The sequence below is a fragment of the Macrotis lagotis genome, chromosome 6 (assembly GCF_037893015.1).
Source record: "Macrotis lagotis isolate mMagLag1 chromosome 6, bilby.v1.9.chrom.fasta, whole genome shotgun sequence".
Classification (NCBI taxonomy): Eukaryota; Metazoa; Chordata; class Mammalia; order Peramelemorphia; family Peramelidae; genus Macrotis; species Macrotis lagotis.
The window spans coordinates 185,758,701-185,782,020 of record NC_133663.1 but is presented as its reverse complement, the minus strand read 5'-3'; the positions used below and the strand labels follow the sequence as shown (position 1 = coordinate 185,782,020).

At 35.5% G+C, this 23,320-nt stretch overlaps 1 protein-coding gene across 4 annotated transcripts in view; it reads left to right on the top strand.

Annotated features, from left to right (window-relative positions):
* ADPRHL1 (ADP-ribosylhydrolase like 1) overlaps positions 1-23,320 on the top strand; it is an 81,581-nt gene that overhangs the window by 46,636 nt on the left and 11,625 nt on the right. For 3 of the 4 annotated variants that reach the window (XM_074192093.1, XM_074192094.1, XM_074192092.1), the window contains exon 7: positions 2,190-2,343. In XM_074192093.1, coding sequence (XP_074048194.1) covers positions 2,190-2,343 — 154 coding nt within the window. Of the gene's footprint in view, positions 1-2,189; positions 22,909-23,320 lie in introns of those variants that run through there. The other variant, XM_074192095.1, reaches the window with a different exon arrangement.

Sequence of the window (23,320 nt, the reverse complement as noted above, 5' to 3'; positions counted from 1 at the left end):
TTATGACAGGTCTCTCTCTTTTAACATTATGGTTTAGATATCCAAACTATTGCCAGATAACAAGGAAAAATTAGATAAAGAAATCTGTAGGACAAATGACAGGTTAAAAACAGAATTAAGTTATAGTATAGAGGATCTCTTGGACAGATAGGAAGCCCAGTGGATTGAATGCTGGGCTTAAGAGTCATCTTCTTGAGTTCAAGTCTGGCTTCAGACATTTGCTAGCTGTGTTTGCCTCAGTTCCTCATCTATCAAATGAACTGGAGAAGGAAACGATAAACAACTCCGGTATCTTTGCCAATAAAACTCCAAATGGGTCATGAAGAATTGGAGAGGACTAATCACGTAAACAACAACAACACAGAATGTCTGTCTGAGACTTAAATAAGAGTCCTAGCTGTAATGTGAAGTTACAAAATGCCTCAACATTAGAGTTTTTACAACTGTTTAATAGAGGCAGATTGTTAGGATTTTTTTTTGAAAGCAGGGATGAGAAAAGAGGATAGGAGAAAGGAAAAGAGAGAAGAAAGAGGAAAGGAGGAGTTTTATGAAGGTTGGAAGGGCTCAGTAGATCAAAATGACTGACATTTATATATATATCACTACAATAAGCAATGCGATTTGCATTTATTTCTCATCTAATATCACAACATTCCTGTGAATTATATACTAATATATAGTATATTTTAAAAATGAGGAAACTGAGGTTTAGTTAGGTTAAATGATTTGTTTAGGATCTCACAACTAGTGAGAAGAATTTAACACTTCTTCCTTCTGACTATAATTCTAGCACTCTCTCCATTATGACTAAAAATCAATGATCAGGCGGAGGGAGCTAAAGTGAGCAGAGTGAGGGCAGATGGATTAGATGTAGGAAGGAGGAAGGGGCAGGGGGGAAAATATGATCAGGACAAAAATAGTCGCAGAATTATCTCATAAGAAAATTGAAAGAGAGAAAGCTGAGGTGATGAAAGATTTTGAGATTAGGGGTATTTTTATAGGAATATAAAAGTTGGTTAATCTTAGTAGGTATGTCTTCCTAGTTATCCAGGAGAGTAATTTAGCTAGGGAACAGAAAGAGCCTACAGTGTTCAAATGCAAGACAATCAGAAGGAGGTGTTGACAGTAGCCAAAAGAAAGATGAAAAGGAAAAAGAGATATGGGAGTAAGAGGCTAAATTTGGCATGTTTCCAAATATGGCAAAAATAGCCAGACAGAATCTAAAGGAGTTTGGAAAGCCTGAAAGAATAGCTTATTCCCAAGAAGGAAACAAAATATAATCACTGGTTTAACTCAGCCTGATCCCACACCTCTAATATTACTCTTAGGGCAAAAGTGTTGAAGCACCATCACACACCTGCTGTAACAGGACCCACCCCACTTACAGTGATTCTTTAACAAGACACTCTAGAGCTAAGGGTCAAAATATAAATGAAACTTCCTTGGAAGAAAAAAAAAGTGTACTGCCTTAAAGATTCACTAAATTATCATAGATTTCTAGCAGTTTAAGGAATAGATATTGATAAAGTAAGAGCACTGGACATCTGAAAGCAAATAGGGTAGGGCTGGGAAAAGGATGGACAAACATTTTAGGATCCTGACTTGTGTTGTAATTCCATTTGGTAATCTATCAATATCAAAGGTTTCAAATTGAGAAGTCCTTCCCACTGATACCCACAGTGGCTAATTTGTTATTCAGATATTCTGACATGTTCTTCTCTCCATGACCCTATTGACCATACTCTTCATGGGTTGTTTGTTTGGTATTTTGGTGGGGGTTTTTTTTGGCAAGATACTGAAGTGGTTTGTTATAACCCTCTCCAATAGATTAAGGCAAACAGAGGTTAAGTGACTTGCCCAGGGTCACACAGTAAGTTTCTGAGGTTGAATTTGAACTCAGATTCTATCCACTGAGCCACCCAGCTACCCTCAAAATTTATATTTATTAATTTTACTTATCCCTATCTGTGTATACTTGCTCTTCCTTAAGGGCATTTTAATCTATGTAACTCTCTAATACAGTAACTGACATAATAGGCTTTTAATAAATATTTTTTGACTAATTGACAGATTTCTTTCCTTATCTATAAAAGAAAAATGGGGGAGGGGAAGGTAGGAAACAATAAGCTCTTATTTTCCTTTTAGTTTTTGAATTCTCTAAAACTAAACCCTCTCATTTCCTGTTGCAGGTGAGAGTGCAGCTACTGGTTCTATTGCTGGATGTTTATATGGCTTGCTCTATGGCCTGAACAATATTCCCAAAGGCTTGTACCAGGATCTGGAATACAAAGAGAAGCTTGAGAATTTGGGCGAAGCATTGTACCGCATATCCACAGAAGAAAAGTAAAGCAGTTTCTGCCACTTTCCCTTTCTGTAGAGACTCTTTCCAAGTCCTATGGGTAACCCCTTAGTTTTTCACTGTGCAGGCTAAATGAGCTTTAATAATATATGTGCGCAGTTTTCAGCTAGCAAAGAGATCCATGCATAATTGGTCACAGGCAAGCACCACCCCACAATGCAGTTTCAAGGATTTTTCAATATCCTAATTTCTGTGTGAAATACATTTTTGTCCTGTGAGAATATTCTTTTAAATTAGCTAATCCAAACCTGTTTTATTTTGGCGATTATATATAATTTGCCCAACTCAAACCTCCAAAGAAACCAATCATCTCCCGGACAACCGTGTATTTTATTTGTACTGCAAAACTAATGCGCTCTGCTCTGAACAAACCTAATGTCAATGGCTATCCTCAGAAATGTCTCCTATAAAAATTATAAATTTTGTCCATCACCACCATTGGACTCACTCACTTAGATTTGTATTTTATGAATTGCACACACGCAAATTGAATGCCCTCCAAAATTTTATGGATAAAACATCGATCCCTTCTTGGTGTGATCATGTTTTTGTATTATGCTGGAGATGTTTCTATGATGGGGAAAAAAAAGTCCATAATTTTGCAGACTCAAGATGTAGCAAATGACAATGTGTTTAACATTTCCTGTGTTTTTAATCACACTAGATCTTCTAGAACAAACTCTTTTTAAAGCAACTTCCTAAGCAAACTAGAAAATAAATTGCTCTTGTGTTGCTCATAAACATCATTCTCTTTTTCCTTGGTCTGGGCTTGTCACGTGTGATGAGGTCAGCATGAGAATCTGCAGTTTAGGTCTTCTGCAGCTTTTCCCCATTCAGGCTCACTGATCTGGAAGTGATGTCTTCCCTGTGACTGAGATTTCTCTTTCTGAGAGACCCAAAAAAGAAAGCAGTTGCTCCCATGCTAAAAATAACTACACTCTGGACAACTTAAAAGAAAAAAAAAAGCATCTGGTGTGAATAAAACAAGTAAAAGACAATTATGTGTTTAACACTACATATGCTTTGGCACCATTTCCCCTTTGCAGCTTGGCTGGATACTATTTGTTCCCTTTTATGTACTCTATATATCTGAAAGACCTTGCTCCATAGAATATGGTCCAAAAGACCTTCCAAAGAATGGAAACTGAAAGCTGTAAACTCTGTATAGAACTCAGATTGCTAGCATTTCTTTATAATTCCTACTTTCAGATGGCTTCCATATCACAAAGCAATGACACATATATACTAGATATCTTTGTGTATAAGATTGATTTCTTGGTAGAAGAAATCCCCTTTACTCATATTTTTTTGCATTTGGTTATTGCTTTGTGTCAGTAGTCACCTAAGAGAGGTGCTTGCTAATTATGATGGAGGGGGTTGAAATCTTCTTTGGAAATGGGATAATCAAAAGCATCCTGACATTTGAGTTCAAATAATCAATTGTCTTTTAAATCAGGCATTCTAAATTAATTTTGTGTTATGAATCTTTTGGCAACTTGGTGAAGCCGATGAATCTCCTTTTAGAATTGTTTTTAAATGCACAAATTATATAGGGTTACAAAATAAAACCAGTTCAAAATGCAGTTATAAAAATACTTTTAAGGCAATTTTACAGACCCCAGGTTACAAATCATTGCTTGAGATAATCCAAATTTGCTGCTTTTCTTTATCTTCCAAAATTTCTTCCTTCTTCATGTATAAATAACGAGAGCTTTTGAGGTGAATTTCATATGGGAAATCATAAATGGTTATGGAGAGTGGGAACAGGAATTTGTGGGTTATGCTACTTTTTTTTCTTTTTCGGGGGGAGAAAATAATGTTGGGAGTCATCAAATCATTGAAACAAAGGGATTTTGCATTTTATTTCTTTAAATATTTGGAGATAATGTTCCCAAAATACTGGCATGGCAATATAGTCAGAACTCAGGTGAAAAAGCTTTAATATTATGGCTAATGACAAAAGAAAAAAATAGAGTTAATGTATCATAATTATATTAAGTAAAAACAATCAAAAATAGGTTTTTTTTTACCAGGAGAATTATATATAAGTTGGGTTAAATAGGAATGTCTGAGAAGCAACATAGTATACTCAATAAAGATCTGGCCTCAGAGTCAAGAAGACTCAGAATGGAGGTTCTGACTCATATTAACTCTGTGACCCTAGAGAGGTCTCTCAGTCTCTAAATGTTCCAAACAGCTCTCTAAGACTAAAAGATCCAGATTGTTGCCTATCCTGGGAATTCCATACATTGAGGAAATCAAATGTCCTGACTATAAATTTCAGAGAGAGTGACAATTTGCACTGATAAAGGAAGTTCCTTACCCTATGAAATCACAAGTCTGGGTTTAAAAAAAATTAAAAAAGGAGAAACATTCTAGATTTATAAAATGTACTTTTACTCAGGATTTTGAAATGATATATTTGATCATATGGTGCTAAATAGTTTTTCTTTATAAAATTATGTGATGTAAAGATGCTTATCTTAAGCAAATGTTGAATTAAAATTATCATTAGCAATTTTTCAAATTTTAGGAAGCTGCTCCTGTTGAAGTCTTTTAATCTTGAATTTAATAGTTCTTGTAGACTAGAAAATTTCACTAATTCTAAATTGAAAGTAAAAGATGGGGGGCAGCTAGGTAGCGCAGTGGATAAAGCACTGGCCCTGGAGTCAGGAGTACCTGGGTTCAAATCCGGTCTCAAACACTTAATAATTACCTAGCTGTGTGGCCTTGGACAAGCCACTTAACCACATTTGCCTTGCAAAAACCTTAAAAAAAAAGATGCTTCCTCCATTTCTTTATCCTATTTGGGCAGAGTTGGGCAGCAGCTGAAGGACCTAGGTACTCAAATCTCAGCTCTTCTACTCACTAGTTTTGTGATGTTGGATAAACTACTTTGCTTCATTTTGACCTCCATGTCCTCTGTAAAATGATAGAGTCGGATGAAATCAGTGGTTCTTAATGTTTTGGGGTTCAGGATCCCTTTGTACTCCAAATTATTGAAGATCTCCTTCCCCAAAGAGCTTTTTCTTATGTGAATTATATCTACCAATATTTATCATATTTGAAATTAACACTGTTTAGTATGATTTTGACTTCACAGACCCTCTGAAAGGGGTCCTCAGGTCACACTTTGAGAACTACCACATGAGATGATCTCTAAGGGCCCTTCCAAATTCTGATCCTATGGAATACAGAACAATCAGCATAAACAGTGAAAGGGTATTTGAAAAAGGAAGACCAATCTCACTTTAATTTTCTAAAAGGATTGTAGTTATCCAAAGCATCATCAACATATTTATTAATATGTAGTATTTTAAAGTGCCTGATCTGTTATAGTCACTGTGCTAACAAGCATGTTACAAATACAATCTTAGGGCGGCTAGGTGGCATAGTGGATAGAGCACCAGCCCTGGAATCAGGAGTGCCTGGGTTCAAATCTGGTCTCAGACACTTAGTGATTGCCTAGCTGTGTGGCCCTGGGCAAGCCACTTAGCCCAGTTTGCCTTGCAAAAACCTAAAAAAAAAACCAGAAACAAAAAAAACCCAAATACAATCTTATTTGATCCTCACAACCATGGGAAGAAGGTGCTATTATCATCTTCATTTTACAGTTGAGGAAACTGAGGCAGAGAGGTTAAGTAGCTTGCCTAAAGTTACCCAGTTAGTAAGTCCAAGAGGTCGGATTTGAATTCAGGTCTTCATGACTCCTGGCTACCACTTCACTGTCTCAAGAAAATTTTTTTAAAATCAAAAAACTCTTATTTTTGTTTTAATATACTAATTTCTTTAGCTATTCTCTCCCCTCTCCTATGACAATTCCATCAATTGCATTGTCTCTCCACCAAGAATGTCAAAGTTATTAATGAACTCACAACTCCTGAATTCTTTCTGTTGCTGTGGTTTCTTATAATTGAGAAACGAGAGATTCATCGACAGGTCTAAGACTGAATGGTTTGCCATTGTAAAGACAAAGGAGAAACTTAAGGTACCTGGCCTCTCCTCCCACTTCCAATAACAAGAAATTTTGCATTGAGAGTTTAATTTTTTTACTGGAATAGGAAATAAGGCTGTGAATCCTGAAACAGACTAAGAAACAGCTAACTGAAATAACTGACAAGGTGGACATAGATAGGGGGAACTTTACAGTCCTATCGTGAGAGGATTAGGGTTCTAGTTTATGCTTCTGATTTTCCTGGACTAGTGCTTTCATGCTATCTTTGCTATGATCCATCTTTCTCCACATAAATATTACCTTGGAGGCAAAATTTCAAAGTCACTTCTATTTTATTTGTATAGTGTCATATTTTTACAGTATTATTTTCATATTATGATGTTCTTTGGAGATTTTGGATATCAGATTGCAAATTCATTAATTTCCCTATTTCTTGAGACATTTTAAATTTAAATCATATACTTTTAAAAATTTAATTCAAACTAGCAAATAGTTATTAAGTACCTTCTGTGTACAAAACATTATTTTAGTCATTAGTGAAGATGCAGTTTAGATCAGCCTTACTCCCTGCCTCTCATAGAGAGTTACAGTTTAGAAGAATGATAAGTTATGTGCAAATAATTATCATTCATACTAAAAATGCTAAATACAATAGAGGAATGTAAAGCAAAATGGTATGTGAGACTGGGGAGAGAAATGATCATTACAGCTGATGAAAGATAAGTCTTTGCTTTTGTTTTTTTGTTTTTTGCAAGGTAATGGAGTTAAATGACTTGCCCAAGGTCACACAGATAATTATTAAGTTTCTGAGGTCAAATTTGAACTCAGGTCCTCCTGACTCCAGGGTTGGTGCTCTATCCACTGAGCCATCTAGCTGCCCCTTTTTTTTGTTTTTGTTTTTGCTTTGTTTTGTTTTTTTTGGTAAGAGAAGTCTTTATTGAAAAAGTAACATTTGAAATAGTCTTTAAAAGATGGATAAGAATTTAACAGGTGAAAAGAATAACGAGAAATTCCAGGTTTTCATATTTGCAACCTTTCAATGAAGTATTTAAGGCTAAAATTATAATTCTTGCAATGCACAGCTAGGTTTATTGGATAGAGTTATGAGTCTTGGAGTCAGAAAACTGGAATTTAACCTAGGTAATGAGAGATACAAGTAGGCACAGGAAAGGAAAAAGTGCTTTTAAGTTTTTAAATAAAACAACAAAGATAGAGAGAATAGAACATTCCAAAATTAACTTTGAACCCAAATTTCTAATTTCAAGAAACTGTCAAAATTAAAACCTTTTATATATGTGCATCAAAGCTGGAAAAAAGCACAGTGCTATTTATACTATAGATTTTCAATAAATACTTGTTGAATAAATGAAAAAAATTATATGGTACAAGAATTGTAAATATTCTCTAATTTATAAACATTGATGTGCTTTTTGCAATCAAGAATGTAACAGAAAAATTAATGAATATAGGAAATATGACCTTAAAACTTAGAAAATATTTATTAATATATTCATAAAGGCCTAATAGCCAAACTCTTTCAACAGCTCTCAGGCTACCAAGTGAAGCAGGTGAGGCAAGGCAATAAATATTTAGTGAGTGTTTATTATGTGCCAACTCAATTGTCTCGTGAATTGAGGATACAAATAATAGAAATTAGAAAGACAGGAAGCTACATTCCAATGGGGAAAGTCAACACATGAAAGGGAAGAGGAAAAAAGAGGGACCTGGGTCCATCTCCAAAATGGAGAACCCATAAGGAATTTACTAATGAGAGAATGGGGGCTGACATGATAGAAGAATATTGCAGGTGAGAAAAGTTCCAGATTGAGAGAATTGCTGAATCATGATGAAAAAATTTAAGAGTCAGAAGCACAGCCATGCCCCATTGCTGTTGTTACTTCTCATGTCCATCCTTCCATTTAGCCTTGATGAAAAAAAGAGGCAGTCTATAAAGATTGCTGTGAGATCAAATGGGCCTAAAGGAGTACCTCATGGAGCAAAATCAAAATTATCCTTTAGGAATGTTATTTCACAACTAGCCAAAAGTATTGATTATTCATGATGGTGTAGAACACTGTGAGATTTCTGCCCAAATTATTCATCTGATTTACCTTCTTTTTTGTTGTTTTAGAAAGGTGACTAGAACACAAAGCTGCTGGTTGGGAGATAGAAACTATATTTTTCCTTCTGCTGATGTAAAAAGAGGTATTTATAGACTAGAAAGTACAGCAACCTAGAAAAACTTGATGTCAGCAGTGTATTTTTTTGGGGGGGAGTTACAAGGGAATGGGGTTAAGTGACCTGCCCAAGGTGGCCCAGCTAAGCAATTATTAAGTATCTGAGTCACATTTGAACTCAGGTCCTCCTGACTCCAGAGCTGGTGCTCTATCCATCACATCACCTAGCTGCCCCCTTATTATTTTTTAAATAATATTTTATTTTCCCCTCCAATTAAAAGTAAAAATATTTTTTTAATATTTGAGATTTTTAAATTTTGACTTCTAAAGTCTCTCCTTTTCTTCTCTTTCATGGCATCCCTTTTTGAGATGATAGCAAATAGTTATTAAGGATAATTAATTAGGAGATGGCTAGGTGGCACAGTGGATAGAGCACCTGCCCTGGAGTCAGGAATACCTGAGTTCAAATTTGACCTCAGACACTTAATAATTACCTAGCTGTGTGGCCTTGGGCAAGCCACTTAACCCCATGGCCTTGCAAAAACTAAAAAAAAAATTAATTAAAATCAAAAGCTACTAAATATCATCCTTTCTCCCTTGCTGTGAATTCCACCCCAGTTCATTTCAGCCTTGCTTTTAGTCACCCACTGATTTGATGTCTTGGTATTTTCCATCTCCCAAAACAAACACACACACACTCTCTCTCTCTCTCTCTCTCTCTCTCTCTCTCTCTCTCTCTCTCTCTCTCTCTCTCATTGCTCAATTGACTTTGACTTAAAAAGTAAACCTGATGATGTATTTTGTTACCTGAATGCAAAAATTTCTAGTTAATGACTCTGACTGCAAATTTTTTCATGCCTCAATTTCTCTATTAGTCAAGAAGGACACTTATAATGACCTCTTTCAGAGAGAGGTGGTGAAATGATTCACAAAGGGTAGGAAAACAGTTTCCAGGCATAGTCATGAAAACAAAATCTCTGCTACTCTATTAATATTCTAAAAATGCTGAATGAGATAGTGTTACTGCTTTTAAAGTCATCCGCCCAAAATAATCTAGCTACTCTTGAGATGACTTCTGCTCTTGTCTATAAAAGAAGAACACGTCTCTACCACTAATAAAGGACAAGAGCTTAGGAAGCCTCTGAACATATAATGTTCACTATAAAACACTAGACTTCTGAGGCTCATTTTTCAAAGTAAACACACAGAGCTTTAATCAGTTCATGTGTCATACTAGACTGTATGTTCTATCTGGAAACTACAGGCCATCCTTTTAATTACCCTGAACAACCATTTGTTCTTTTGCTGGTAAAGTGGTTTTTTTGTTTTTTTGTTTTAGGTTTTTGTAAGGCAGTGGGGTTAAGTGGCTTGCCCAAGGCCACACAGCCAGGTAATTATTGTCTGAGGTCGAATTTGAACTCAGGTACTCCTGACTCCAGGGTCAGTGCCCTATCCACTGCGCCACCTAGACGCCCCTGGTAAAGTGTTTTTAAGAGTACACGGTTACCGATTTGTCCTCAAAGCATCTAGGTGAAGTTACTGAACATAACACAAGTCCAATTAGACTGTTCATATCTGTTCATATTTCCCAATAGAATGATTTCTACCATTCCAACTCTTTTCCCTGAAGACTTTATATTCTGCAGAGTGAGGATCTTTTTTAATGGCATGGACCAGATTTGCAATCTGGTAAAGCACCTGGATCTCTTCTCAGAATAAAGTCTGTAAATGTATAAAATAAAATATGTAGGATTACAAAGGAAACTAATTATCTTGACATAGTTATCCAAAAAAACTTTTTCTTTAAGTTCATAAATTACAGGTTAAGAATCATTTGATAGGAGTAGTTAGCTGGCACACTAGTCCTAGAGTCAGGAGGACCTGAGTTCAAATTCAGTCTTAGACACTTAATATTTATTCAGCTGTGTGACCTTGGGCATGTTATTTAACCCCATTGCGTTGCAAACACCAAGGAAAAAACTCATTTGATATAAAGCCTAGGTCTAATTAATTGAACATCATCATCATCTTCATTTCTGAGCTGTATTTAGATCAAGAGAAGTAGCATTGAATCAAGGAGACCTAAGACACATATTTGTCTTGTGACCCTGAGCAAGTCACTTAACCTTTTACTGACAATTCTCTAAGACCATAAATTATAAAGAGGTTTCCACCTACATTGGTAGAGGGTTTTCCTCATTCAAGAAGTCCCTATAATCAATGAAATCACAGGTCCAATCCCTATCCCTAATTGACACTTAAATCTTTTTCTCAATTTTGAACCTAAGTATTTTTTTTTTAGTTTTTTTGCAAGGCACTAGGGTTAAGTGACTTGCCCAAGGTCGCACAGCTAGATAATTATTAAGTGTCTGAGGCTGGATTTGAACTCAGGTCCTCCTGACTCCGGAGCCATTGGTCTATCCACTGCGCCACCTAGCTGCCCCCATGCTAAGTATTTTTAAAAGAATTTTTGTTGTTATTTCAATCATTTCCAACATTTTATTACCCAATTTGGTAAAGATACTAGAGGGATTGTCTCATTTTCTTCTCTTTCTCATTTTACAACTGTAAAATGAGACAAGCAGGGATAGTGATTTGTCCAGGGTCACACAGTCAGTAAGTGTCTGATGCTGGATTTGAATAACTGTTTTCCAATTGAAAAGACTATAACTACCCCTCCTCCAAGGTATGCATAAATATGGTTAATAAGGACTACCTCTAGGTGGCAAGCAGTCTACATCTCCTCAATTTCATTTAAAATCTCTGCCAATGCAGCTCCCTGACAACGGTGCTCTGTTCACTAATGGGCTTTCAGCAATCCTCTGAGAGGTCACCACTTTCTGGAAAGTTTATATATTGGGCAATAGTCGCTCACTAAGGAGAATGTGTTCATTCTTAAGTCTCAGTCCCAGAGTTAATTTGGTTTTAAAATTCTCAGAAAGGGACCTTGAATTTGGCTGCATCCTTGGGTATAGATAGTCTCACAATAAATTAGAAGGCTCATGAAACAGCTGTGAAAGTTTGACTGTATGTTCAGTGGACCCCGCACTCCTTTTTTACTTCCTTTGATAAATCCTGATAAGTTCATTCAATCTTAAATATCTCTCTCTTTTGAGAATGGTGTGAAATGGAACATAATATAGACCCCAGAGGAAAAGAATATGAATTCAGAACTTTCCTCTGATGCTTACTTGGACAAGTCACTTGACTTCTAAAATGAAGTGATTGGACTAGAATAGCTCCTTCCAGGTCTAGACATGATCCTATAATATTTCAGAGACAGAGACTGACAGACAGACACACACACACAGAGTGATGCATAAAGAGGAGGAAAGGAGTAGGACAGAGAAAGAGAAAGAAATGTTTAAGTATTTTCCACTTGTCGAGGAATCATTCTGGTTTTTCCCCAACATAAAACTATATTGTATTTAGTCTTCCTCTCCTCATACTTAACAAGAGTGCCCTAGCAATAGTAGTAATAGCATACCGTTAATTATGCACCTACTACAATGTAACAGACATTGTGCCAGACACAAGGAGACAGAGATATGAAGACAACAATCACACATAATTACAAGATCACTGTGAAGATTAGAAAAAACATTCTTAGGTTTCCTCAGGATAAAAAAAAAATTCTTCTTTTGTTTCAAAATATCAGCATTTTATGTAGAATGAAAAGAGCCCTGGATTGAGTTCTAATCCTGCTCCTGACATCAACAAGTTGTTTGACCCCAGATAACTCATTTAATGATTCTCTGAACCTTAATTTCCTTAATATGTAAAATTATAAAACTATACTAGATTATTTCTAGCTGTCCTTCCAACTGTAAAATTTCATGAAAGAAGTGACAGTAGATAGTTTCAAACCAGAAATTGGAACTCTTAACCTCCTACTGATTTAAGGTAGTTATTTTGTTTTCTGCTTTCTAATTTTCCTCATATATAAAAAGGGAAGAAAATTCTATATATCAGGGGTTTTTTAAATAGTCTACATCTGTGATTTTACTAATGTAGGAATAAAAATAATAAAAAGCCTAATAAATAAGGAAGGATATGCCAGAGGCTTTCTAATGTTCTGAAACTCTCATAGGAAAGGTTTGATACATAGTTAATTACTGCTCACAAAGGGGAAAGACAAACAAGGAAACAAACATTTTAAATATAAATAGATCGTAATATTACTATATACTATAATAGTATAATATTATAATAGTTATTTTTAAAATATGGGATTGGGGGATCCTACCCTAAAAGTAGATGCTTTTAAAATGGAGCTTTGAGGTAGATTTGGTTGGGGTGGGGGTTTTTTGGTAATCAGGTTTCTTTCTTTAAAATGTTAGTAGAAACTTGCCAAGGAGTAACACTCCAATTGATCTGAGCCTGAGATATTTTAGCCCAAATCGAGTCCAGTAATCTTAGCTGAAGCCCAAGATGTGAATCTTGTCAATTAGACAGGTTCTGCCATATACAGAGATAGAGCAGAAGGTTGCCTCCAAGAAATAGTAAGGGTAAGATTCTCAGTTGAGAGATACCTTCTTTGTCTGTCTTAGTGGAGTTAATACCATCATTAGCCAGTCAATCATTTGGTCCTTGAAGGCTTTTTGATAGTCTCTCCTTCTTGTATCATTAAAATAACATTGGCAAAAAAAAAAAATCCTAAAGTTTTTAGGCATCAACTGAGAGCAAACATCTTCATGAAAAGAGTGGTTGGAGTGGGGAAAAGGCAGTGAAAGGGACTTTACCTTCCTATTAATTTTGTCTATAACCAGTTCCACAACTGGGACTTCCCATACACATACATAGTCTTTCCTCCTTCATACTTATCTGTTTGTGTTTTATCTCCTTGCATCCTGAGATAGTATTTTGGTGTCCCCAGGACAATTGGATAGGCTAATTCCTGGAAAATATTTGATTCCATCACATCTAGATTTTAGTGATGGAGAGTAAGTAGTGACTTCCTAAAAGATAATTCTCCTATTTCCTATTCCCCAACTCATTGGGCAGTGTCATTCTGCCCCATAGCCTTCTCATAGGAACTCAAGAATCTGAGGTGGGGACTTTTGGTGGGGAAGTTTGTATAAGAATCATTATATTTTGGATTCAATTACTTTTAAAAATTATTTTTAAAAAACAAATTTGAAAAATCTTATTTAGAAATTTAGAGTGAAATTATACCTCATGGATTAAAAAAGGAAACATCCCCAAAGGTTTATTATAGTTTATGATTCAGAACAAAATGAGAAACCTACATGTTTCTTATGGATAAGGAGACTGTTTTGTGGGTGAGGTCTCTGTTGGTGGAAAAGGAAGAGGAAAAGTACAATTTGCAGAACATATAAATTATTTATCAATTGCTGACAGTGGCAGACATATTTGTAGTCCCTACTACCTATGCTGTATTTTTTTTGTGTGTGTTTTCTGAGGCAATGGGGTTAAGTGACTTGCCCAAAGTCACATAGCTAGGTAATAATTAAGTGTCTGAGATCAGATTTGAATCCAGATCCTCCTGACTCCAGGACTGGTGCTCTATCCACTGCGCCACCTAGCTGTCCCTCTACTACCTGTGGGGATGGATTGATGGATCTCTTGTGTTCTAGATCTGAATTACAGTCGGTCTAGCCCATCTAGTCTACTCAGTAAGTCAAGCATCAATATGGTAAGTCCCTAGAAGTAGGGATGCCACCAGGCCATCTAAGGAGGAAAGAATTAGCTCAAGGTCAGAAAAAGAGCAGGTCAAAGCTTCTGTGACAATCCCCAGTTCAACAGTAGTATGGTGAATGGTGACTACACTTCTAGGCAAGATTGATGAGAGGCTTGGATGAAATCACCAGATTCAGTCTCCAAAAAATAAATTATTTACCAATTCATAGCATTTATTAAGATACTCATGGAAGTTGCATATTAACTTACCAATACTGGAAAAGATAGACATCAACATTTTAATGAATTATTTCAGAAAGTGTACATCAGCAGAAATCTATATAACTTCTCTTCAGTATAAATGACAAAAGAAAAAAAAGTGTATCTTTTCTTGCTTTATAATTTCTTCTCACCATGGCCTTTAGAAAGTGATAAAAATTTTAATAATGCAGATTAAATTGAAAGAACAACAACAAGCTGGTTGTTAAACATTTACCAGCACACCCAACTTCACTAACTTTTCTCTGGAGAAGAAACTTATAAATAGTTAAAAGCATAAAAGAGCTATAGAGACTGAGACTTTGATAGTCCACAAACTGTTTAAGTTTCTCCTACTGGACATTAATTAAATAACAAAAATTGCTCATATTTATGCAGCTCTATGTATTCTTTTTTTTTTTTAGGTTTTTGCAAGGCAAATGGGGTTAAGTGGCTTGCCCAAGGCCACACAGCTAGGTAATTATTAAGTGTCTGAGGTCGGATTTGAACCCAGGTACTCCTGACTCCAAGGCTGGGGCTTTCTCCACTACACCACCTAGCCACCCTGGCTCTATCTATTCTAAAGATAATTCTGTGAAAAAGGTAGCACATGTTTTTTCATTCCCATTTTATTGCTGAGAAAACTGAGTCTCTGAGAGGTCAAACCGGAACTGCAAGTCTAAATCAGGTCTTCAAGACAGATATCAAGAAGGATATATGTCAAATTCAATAAATAGTAAAGTGGCATCCCTCATCAATGCTAGAGATTTTATGGTTTTTCTTGGACATTGTTATAGTTTGACCAGAGAAAGGTCTGTGGTATTCATTTCTGTGATCTTATGTTTTCCATTGCCTTGACCTTACCTGCCAGTCAAACATATAGAAACAACTAAATTTGGAAAATTTAGTAGAGATGCTATTTATCTTGGTCATTCAAAAGAAATATATTCCATTCCTGTTCTCTGGAGAACAGACAGAACATATCTAGTGCAGGTGAATAGCAGCATTTCTTCCTGGTTCCTTAGAATTAGCATGAACAGACTCAAGTTAGGTTCTAAATTTCTACCCAGCCCTAAACCAGAATATTAGTGACCACAGAATGGGTTATAAAATATGGAGAAAGGGTTCAACAAGAAAGAAAAGCAAGAAAAATTTTTTTTAATTTAAAAAAAGAAATGGGGGTGGCTAGGTGGCACAGTGGATAGAGCACCGGTCCTAGAGTCAGGAGTACCTGAGTTCAAATCCGACCTCAGACACTTAATAATAACATCGCTTTGTGGCCTTGGGCAATCCACTTAATCTCATTTGCCTTGCAAAAAAAAAAAACCTAAAAAAAAGAAAGAGAAAGAAAAGCAGGGAATTCTTTAGATTTCTGACAATCAAGCCTTTAGGGAAAGATAATATGAACTAAAATGACACATGAAGAAGACTGAGCATCCAAGTATTAATCTATATTCCTTTTGACTTGGAAAATGGTGACTAGTTTTTTAAAAAAATGTTTTTCAATTACATGCATGTTTTTACAAAAACAATTTTGACATTCTTTTTTCAGATTTGAGTTCTAAATTCTTTCCCTCTCCTCCCCCATCCCTCCCCCAATGAGATGGCAAACAATTTGACAAAGGTTATGTATGTGGGTGTCTAGTTTTTTGGTAGCTTCATTGAACTGGTAAATGAATCCATTGAGCACCTTTGATGTTCTGAGCCCAGTATAGTATAATAGGCATAGGAAGGTGTAGAGGGTAAGGCAGAAGAGTAGAAGAGGGAACAAAAAAGAAAAGTTTGGAAAGTTGATTAGGATTGTTGTGCAGATCAAAATAAAAGAAAAACTTCCTCATTAAACACAGATGGTTTATTGGAACAGATGGAGAATTTCACTTCTTATATTGATACAGGGACTTTGTCCTACTTTTCTGCAAATACCTTTCTGCTGCTACTTGTTGGGTGAGATCACCTTGGCAAAACTTCAGCTCTCCTGAATGAACATCATAGCTCCAGTTTCATGTTCTTTTACTGTCCTGCGAATCTAGATTAAAAAGCATTTTGACTGACCTTCTCAGTGGGCAAAAAAGTTTTGTTAAAAGGAAAGGGTTAAAACAATATAATTCTAAAATTATTCCAAAATCATTTAAAGCCATGAGGTCCATGTACTATTGATATATCACCAAATTAAATTCAGCTAAAGTATTTATTTAGCACTTACTAGATAACATGGAGTTCAGGGTAAATGTTAATTTTTTTACTCACTTTCACCTTGTTGGAGTGATGAATACTAAATTCAATTCTTTATATTAAAGTTCTGCCTTGTTTCAATTATAACTTTCTTTTTTAAAATCTAAATATAATAGAAATACATTGTAACATTACCCAGTGTTATGTAAATTTGGAATTTTGTTTTTCAGTAACTTTCAGTTGTATCCAATCTTTGTGTTCCCATTTGGGATTTTGGGTTTTTTGCAAAGATATTGGAGTGTTTTTACCATTTCCTTCTATAGTTCATTTTACTGATGAGGAACTAAGGGTTAAGTGACTTGTCCAGGATAATACAACTTAGCAGTCATTTGAGGACAGATCTGAAATCAGTAAGATGAGTCTTCCTGACTCCAGGCCTGGCATTTTATTCACTGAGTATCTTAAATCTTACCTCATGAAACTATATGAAGGAAAAACCTGGATTCCTTCTAAGGTCCCTTCCAGCTTTATTATCCTATAATCCTATTATTTATAATCCCTAACCAGTATTATAAATATAATATACAACCTGAAATAAATTTTCAATATTAAACTTTAGTTGGAAACACTGAATATACTGCTATATTTTTAAAAATTTCTTTACAGTCAAATATGTACTTATTTCATCTCAGAAATTTCTTCTCTCCCAATTCCAAGCTTATGCTGCAAAATGAGAGGGCAATTATAATTTCATATCAATCTTATTTTTATATTTAAAGTGAATTTCAAGGTACAGCAAATTGACTATTGTGTCATAGTGCTTGCCCTTTCAAATCATTCTTGATGGTCATTCCAGAACCTTGCAACTTCCCATGTGGTCATCTGAGTATGTTCCAAAAGGGGGATGAAGAAGGACACTAATCATCCATTTGTTAAGACAACCAAAATACATCAATTTAGCTGACTGTTGGGCTGATTATTTCAGTCATCTTAATGACTCAACTTGAGAAGTCCTTACTTAAGATGCCTGAAATAAACTGGATCAGCAAATATGACTAGGCTCATAGTTCACAAAGAGAAAGGGCATATACCACTCAGCAGACAAAATTACAACTCGGGGGGATATTGAGTGTATTTTTCCTACACTGATACTCACATCTCAGGCCAAGGATATTCTCAGTTTTTCAGTCTGTAAAATGGAGAATACCTGCTATGTTATATTTTGCAAATGTAATCATTTTCCATAAAATGCACTGGATTGGAAGTTGGAAAGTATTGTCCTCTTTGTATCCATCGTCGGCTGGGTGATCTTGAGCAACTCTTTGAATTTCCAGTTTCCTCATTTAGGAAATGAGTAGTTTGAACCAGAACTAACTTCTAGCCCTAAACTTCTATGATATAAATTTTATGATTAGCCTGACATTCACTCATTTTATGATGGCTAATTCAGAATTCTATTCAACCAGCTTAACAGCTGGCCTTATTTATCATTTGGACATGTTCATAGGCAGATTGCAATTAAAATAGGATGAGCTGGAAAAGAAAAATATACTATAGGGAATTAAATTTTCTGAGGGAAATTTTTTTTTAAAGAAGGTTAGGCAGTTGGTGGTGATAATAACAATGTCACTATAATCTCTGGCGTGAAATGATTTACTGTCATATCATTCATGAAATTTTATAGTAATTTCAACACTTATTAAGCAGTTCTGAGAGTAGGTAGGGTAGTTAATTAGTCCTTAAAATCAAAATCGTCCCTAGAATAGGGAAAGTAGGGGACCCAAAAATGGGACCCAAACTTTCCTTCCTTTCCTTCAACTAATAGGATAGAAGGGTATGGATCAGCTAGCTGATGGTTTTAAAAATTACAAAGACAGGATATGCACATTGAATCAGACCATAAATCTTTCCTCCTTTTCCTTCCCCATCTTTATCACCAAGGCAAAGCTGGAAGAACTTTTTATATAGGGACTTTCATGATTAGATCTCAGGCTTTTATAATTTTCTTTCTCAAAGTCAACTTTGGATGTCCATTCTAACCTGACTTCTCTCATACAAAAATTGTAGGGGGTTAAAGGAAAGGAAGAAGTAGAATGTGATTTAATCCTTTTGATTTGAAGCAGGTGCTACAATGTGCTGGACCTGGAGTCAGAAAGATTTGAGGCCAAATTCTGACCTCAGAAACTTAATAATTATGTGACTCTGGTCAAGTCATTTAACCTTTGTTTTCCTTAGTTACCTCAACTGCAAAATAGGAATAAAAGTAGCATCTTCCTTCAGGCTTATGAAGAACAGAGTTCTTGGAACTTAGTTGGTGTTATTGTTCAGTTGTATTGAACTCTGTGATCTTATTTGGGATTTTCTTGTCAAAGATACAGAAATGGTTTGCCATTGAGGCAAAGTAAGGTTAAGTGACTTGCCCAGGGTCACACATCTATTAAGTATCTGAGATGGAATTTGAATTACTCTTCTTGACTTCAGGACCAGTGCTTTATCTACCTTTATCTACCTAGATGCCCTTAGTAGATGCTGTATAGATCCTTATTCCCTTCCCTTTCTCCTTCCCTCTCTTCCAGCTTCTTATCACCCTAGTAGAAAGCTATCTTATTCACAATTCTCCTTAAAATGGGGTTTATTTAAGTCAAAAAGGATCCTGTAGTACTCCATTCCAGCATTAGCATGCTACTTCACTTTGGGTTAGGGCTTCTAAAACAAAAGAAGTCTCTTATTAGACTTGTACTGCATTTACTTTTAAGCCCCCCTATTAAAAAAGAGACTGTTATACCATTCTTGGTTTAGCAATGATCTAGGAAGTGCAGGTTCCACAGCCTTGGAAAATATAGCCTATAACAAAGGGACCAATGTTGCACCAAAGGTAATTTTCCATAGAACATTATAGAATCTTTATTTAGAAGGGACATCAAAGGTCAAGTAGTCTCACCACTGTTTATCAATGAAGATCCTCTAAATTATTCCTATTTGAATACCTACAGTAACAGAGAACTCCTTTCTCAACCCAGTTCGGCCCTTTTCTGGAAAAACTCAAACCCATATAATGAACCAAAACCTTCCTTTCTGTAACTTCCATTCATTACTTTTACTTCAAGTTTCCTGAACCTAAGTAAAACAAATCTAATCACTCTCCTGCACAACAATCTTTTTAAAGGTTTGAAGACTGGGACTGTGTGCCATCCCCCAGACTTCTCTAAACTAGATTGTTGTTTTTCAGTCATTTTTCAGTCATGTCTGACTCTTTGTGACTCCATTTGAAATTTCTTGGCAAAGCTATTGGAATGACTTGCCATTTTCTTCTCCAACTGAATTTTACTGATGAGAAAACTGAGGCAAATAGGCTACTTGACAAACCCAGGACCACATGGCAATTAAATGTCTGAAACCAAATTCGAACTCAGAAAGATGACTTTTAGGGGCAGCTAAGTGACACAGTGGGTAGACTGCCAGCCCTGGAGTCAGGAGGACCTGAGTTCAAATCCAGCCTCAGACACTTAATAATTCCCTAGCTGTGTGATCTTGGGCAAATCACTTAAACCCTTCATTGCCTTGCAAAAACTAAAAAAAAAAAAAAGATGACTTTTCCTAACTCCAGAACCAGAACTTTATATGCTGCATTACTTGGTTGCCTCTTCTAAGCTAGATGTCTACAGTTAATATACCCTTTAAATTAAAAATCTGCTTTTTATCATAGGTCTTGTTAAAATGCCCATGTCAATTATCTGACCTGTCAGTATTGTTGCCAGTGTTGAATTCTTTGTAGATGATAAATCACACCAATGTAGTCTGATGTGGGAATGACTTCAAGCTCATTTTACAAGCTCTGAGGTCATTAAAGAGTAAGATGAAGGTTTCCCCAACATGTGACCCAGAGTCCATTCATTTCATTAGTATTGAGTACTGTAAAGTCATTTCCCCAATATACTGTGTGCTAGATAGGTGATCTCTCTTGATTTGAACCTCTGTCCTGCCTTCTTTGACTTTTAGACCCTAGCACACTCACTCCATTGTTATTCCATTTCTCTTTTAAGGCTTTTGCAGTGAGTTCACCATTTTATTTAGTAACTGATTCATACCAGTTTAAAGAGTTCTCTAAAGCTGCACCTGTTGGAGATTTTTAAAGCTCTGGATTCTATGGGGTTGAGTAAACTTCTCTTTGGGAGTAAACTCACTGCCAGGGGAATTTCATTGTATTCCTCAAGGCACCAAGAGAATGTTAATACACTAAAATGAATCAATGGATAAATTTTCAGTTTGCTGATTAAGCATTCATTCACTTCACTGGAGTAAAGGATGAAGCAAAATAAAATTTGCTCCCTCAAGGGGAGGCTCTATGATATAATGGTATATATTGAAATCTTGCTAGGTAGACCTACAAGTAGCTGTTATTTCCAATTTGATATCTAATCCCAGTTGGTATAGTGGATCTGGAGTCAGGAAGACTCATCTTCCTAAGTTCAAATCTATCCTCAAGACAATAATTAGCTGTGTCACCCGGGGGGGGGGGGGAGTCACTTAACTTTGTTCACTCAGTTTCCACACCTGTAAATGAATTGGAAAAGGAAATGGAAAACCACTCCAGTATCTTTGCCAAGAAAACCCCAAATGGGGTTATGGAGAGTCAGACAGGACTGAAAAACAGCAACAATATCTAATCCTATTCTTATTCTCTAAATTTTACTGGAAATTTCCAGGCTTCAAGTACTCCCCATTCACTGAAAGGATTCACTATCACTCACTTTTCCCCTTCCTAGACACAGACACAAACACATATGAACATGCACACATGCATGTGTGTGTGCACACACACAAACATATACACATATCCCTTACTCTTTTCCTCTCCCCTTACCCCCAAATACTCACAAAAATTATTCACATACCTACTTGACTGCCACATCTCCTCTTCTTCTGTACCAGGGAACTTGGAACTTCAAAATCATCAAAAGTAGCTCTTCCTCACAAAAAGTTTGGAGACTCCTACTTTAATATATGATTATATTGGTTAGTTTTTTTATATTATATACTTTAGATTTAGATCAACAACTCAATAACCCAAAAGAGATTATCATTTTTCTAACACCAGAAATATTACAGTCACGGTATTATAAAATGATGGAATTTAAGAGTTAGAATGGAACTTCAGCTGTCATTTTGACCAACCCATTAAAAAAGAAATCCCTATGATAATATATAGGATTGCTCATTCAATTAAGCCATTAATGTCCTTAGTTTTGTGTTTGAATAGCATTGCACAATTCCTTCTCATTTAATTTTATTTATATGTCCAAAGTTAGGGATTTTTGGTGCAAAACTTTCATGTAACTACCATTTTTCTTATATTTGTGTAGCACTTTTGATTTTTTTTAAAAAAAGCAATTTCACACTGATTTTTTATATAACCTTCACAATCATATTTTGTTTGGGCAGATGTTATTATCTTAATTTACTTGATAAAGAAATCAAGGCCCATAAAGGCTACAAGATTTGCTTAAAATCTCAAACTCTTGCTTCCTACTTCTGATTAACTGCCAAGTTAAAATCTCTCTCTTTATTCCTTCCTCTCTACTGCCACTATTTTTTACTCATATTCTATTCTTCTTTTTTTCTATTATCATAGGAATCATCTCCTATTCCTACTGCTCTAATAATAAGTCCTCAGTGCCACTGGCCTGTATTACTGATTTATCGTTTAATTAAGTCTTTTCACCTCCATTTAGATATTCTCTTTTTCAGTTTATCCCTGTCTCTTCTTCCAAATTTATCTTCTTAGTCACAGGGCAATCATCACACTCCTTTGCTCAAAATCCTTCCTAAGTTCCCTATTACCTATTCAAGGTTCTCCACCAAATGGTATCCACCTTTTTTTCCCAATCTTATCTTATACTATTCTGCTCTAAACTGTTTGTTGATGCTGGACAAGTTCAGGCTCTCCTACCTCTCTCTCTCTGGTCTGAACAATCAGGTGATTCCCTGCACCAGGCATGCCTCATCTTCCCACCCTCATCTCTGCCCAGTAAAATCCTTACTCATCCTTTCAAGATTAGTCCAAATATCATCTTCTCTATGAAATATTTCTTTATTCCTATGTTTGTTCTTCTCTTCGAAGGTCCTTTTTGTAATATAGTTATTTGTGTGTACTTCATGTTCCCTACTTATAGGAGGAAAGAGAGGAAAAGGGGAGGAAAAGCAAGGGCCAGGATAGGAAGGGAAGGTTGTATTTCTTATTTATTTCTTCAAAAATCCTTACTGCCAAACATAGTGTTATAGAGAGAGGGTACTTATTTGCTTGTGGGTTAAATTATAGTGATAAGTCTTGACTGTAATGCTAATAATAACATGTTTATAAATTTTTAATATGGATTAATATATAGATTAAGTATATATATACTTATAAATGTATATATTTATATACATATATCTTTGTATATATAAATAAGTATATATAGAATTTTTATATATGTTTTAGTATTTATATATAAATGTGTATTTTATGTAAACATTTATACATATATAGATGTGCAAATATACAAATGTTATCTAAAGTGCTTATGTATATTGTGTATAACATATGTGTGTGATGTATGAATATATAAAATAGCACTTTAAAGTTTACCACTTTCCTCAACAAATTTGTGAGGCAGAAAGTACAAATATTTTTTCTCATTTTATAGGTGAGGAAACTGAGACCCAGAAAAAGGAAGTGACTTGTCCAAGGTCATCAGCTAGTAGCCAAGTTGTGACTCC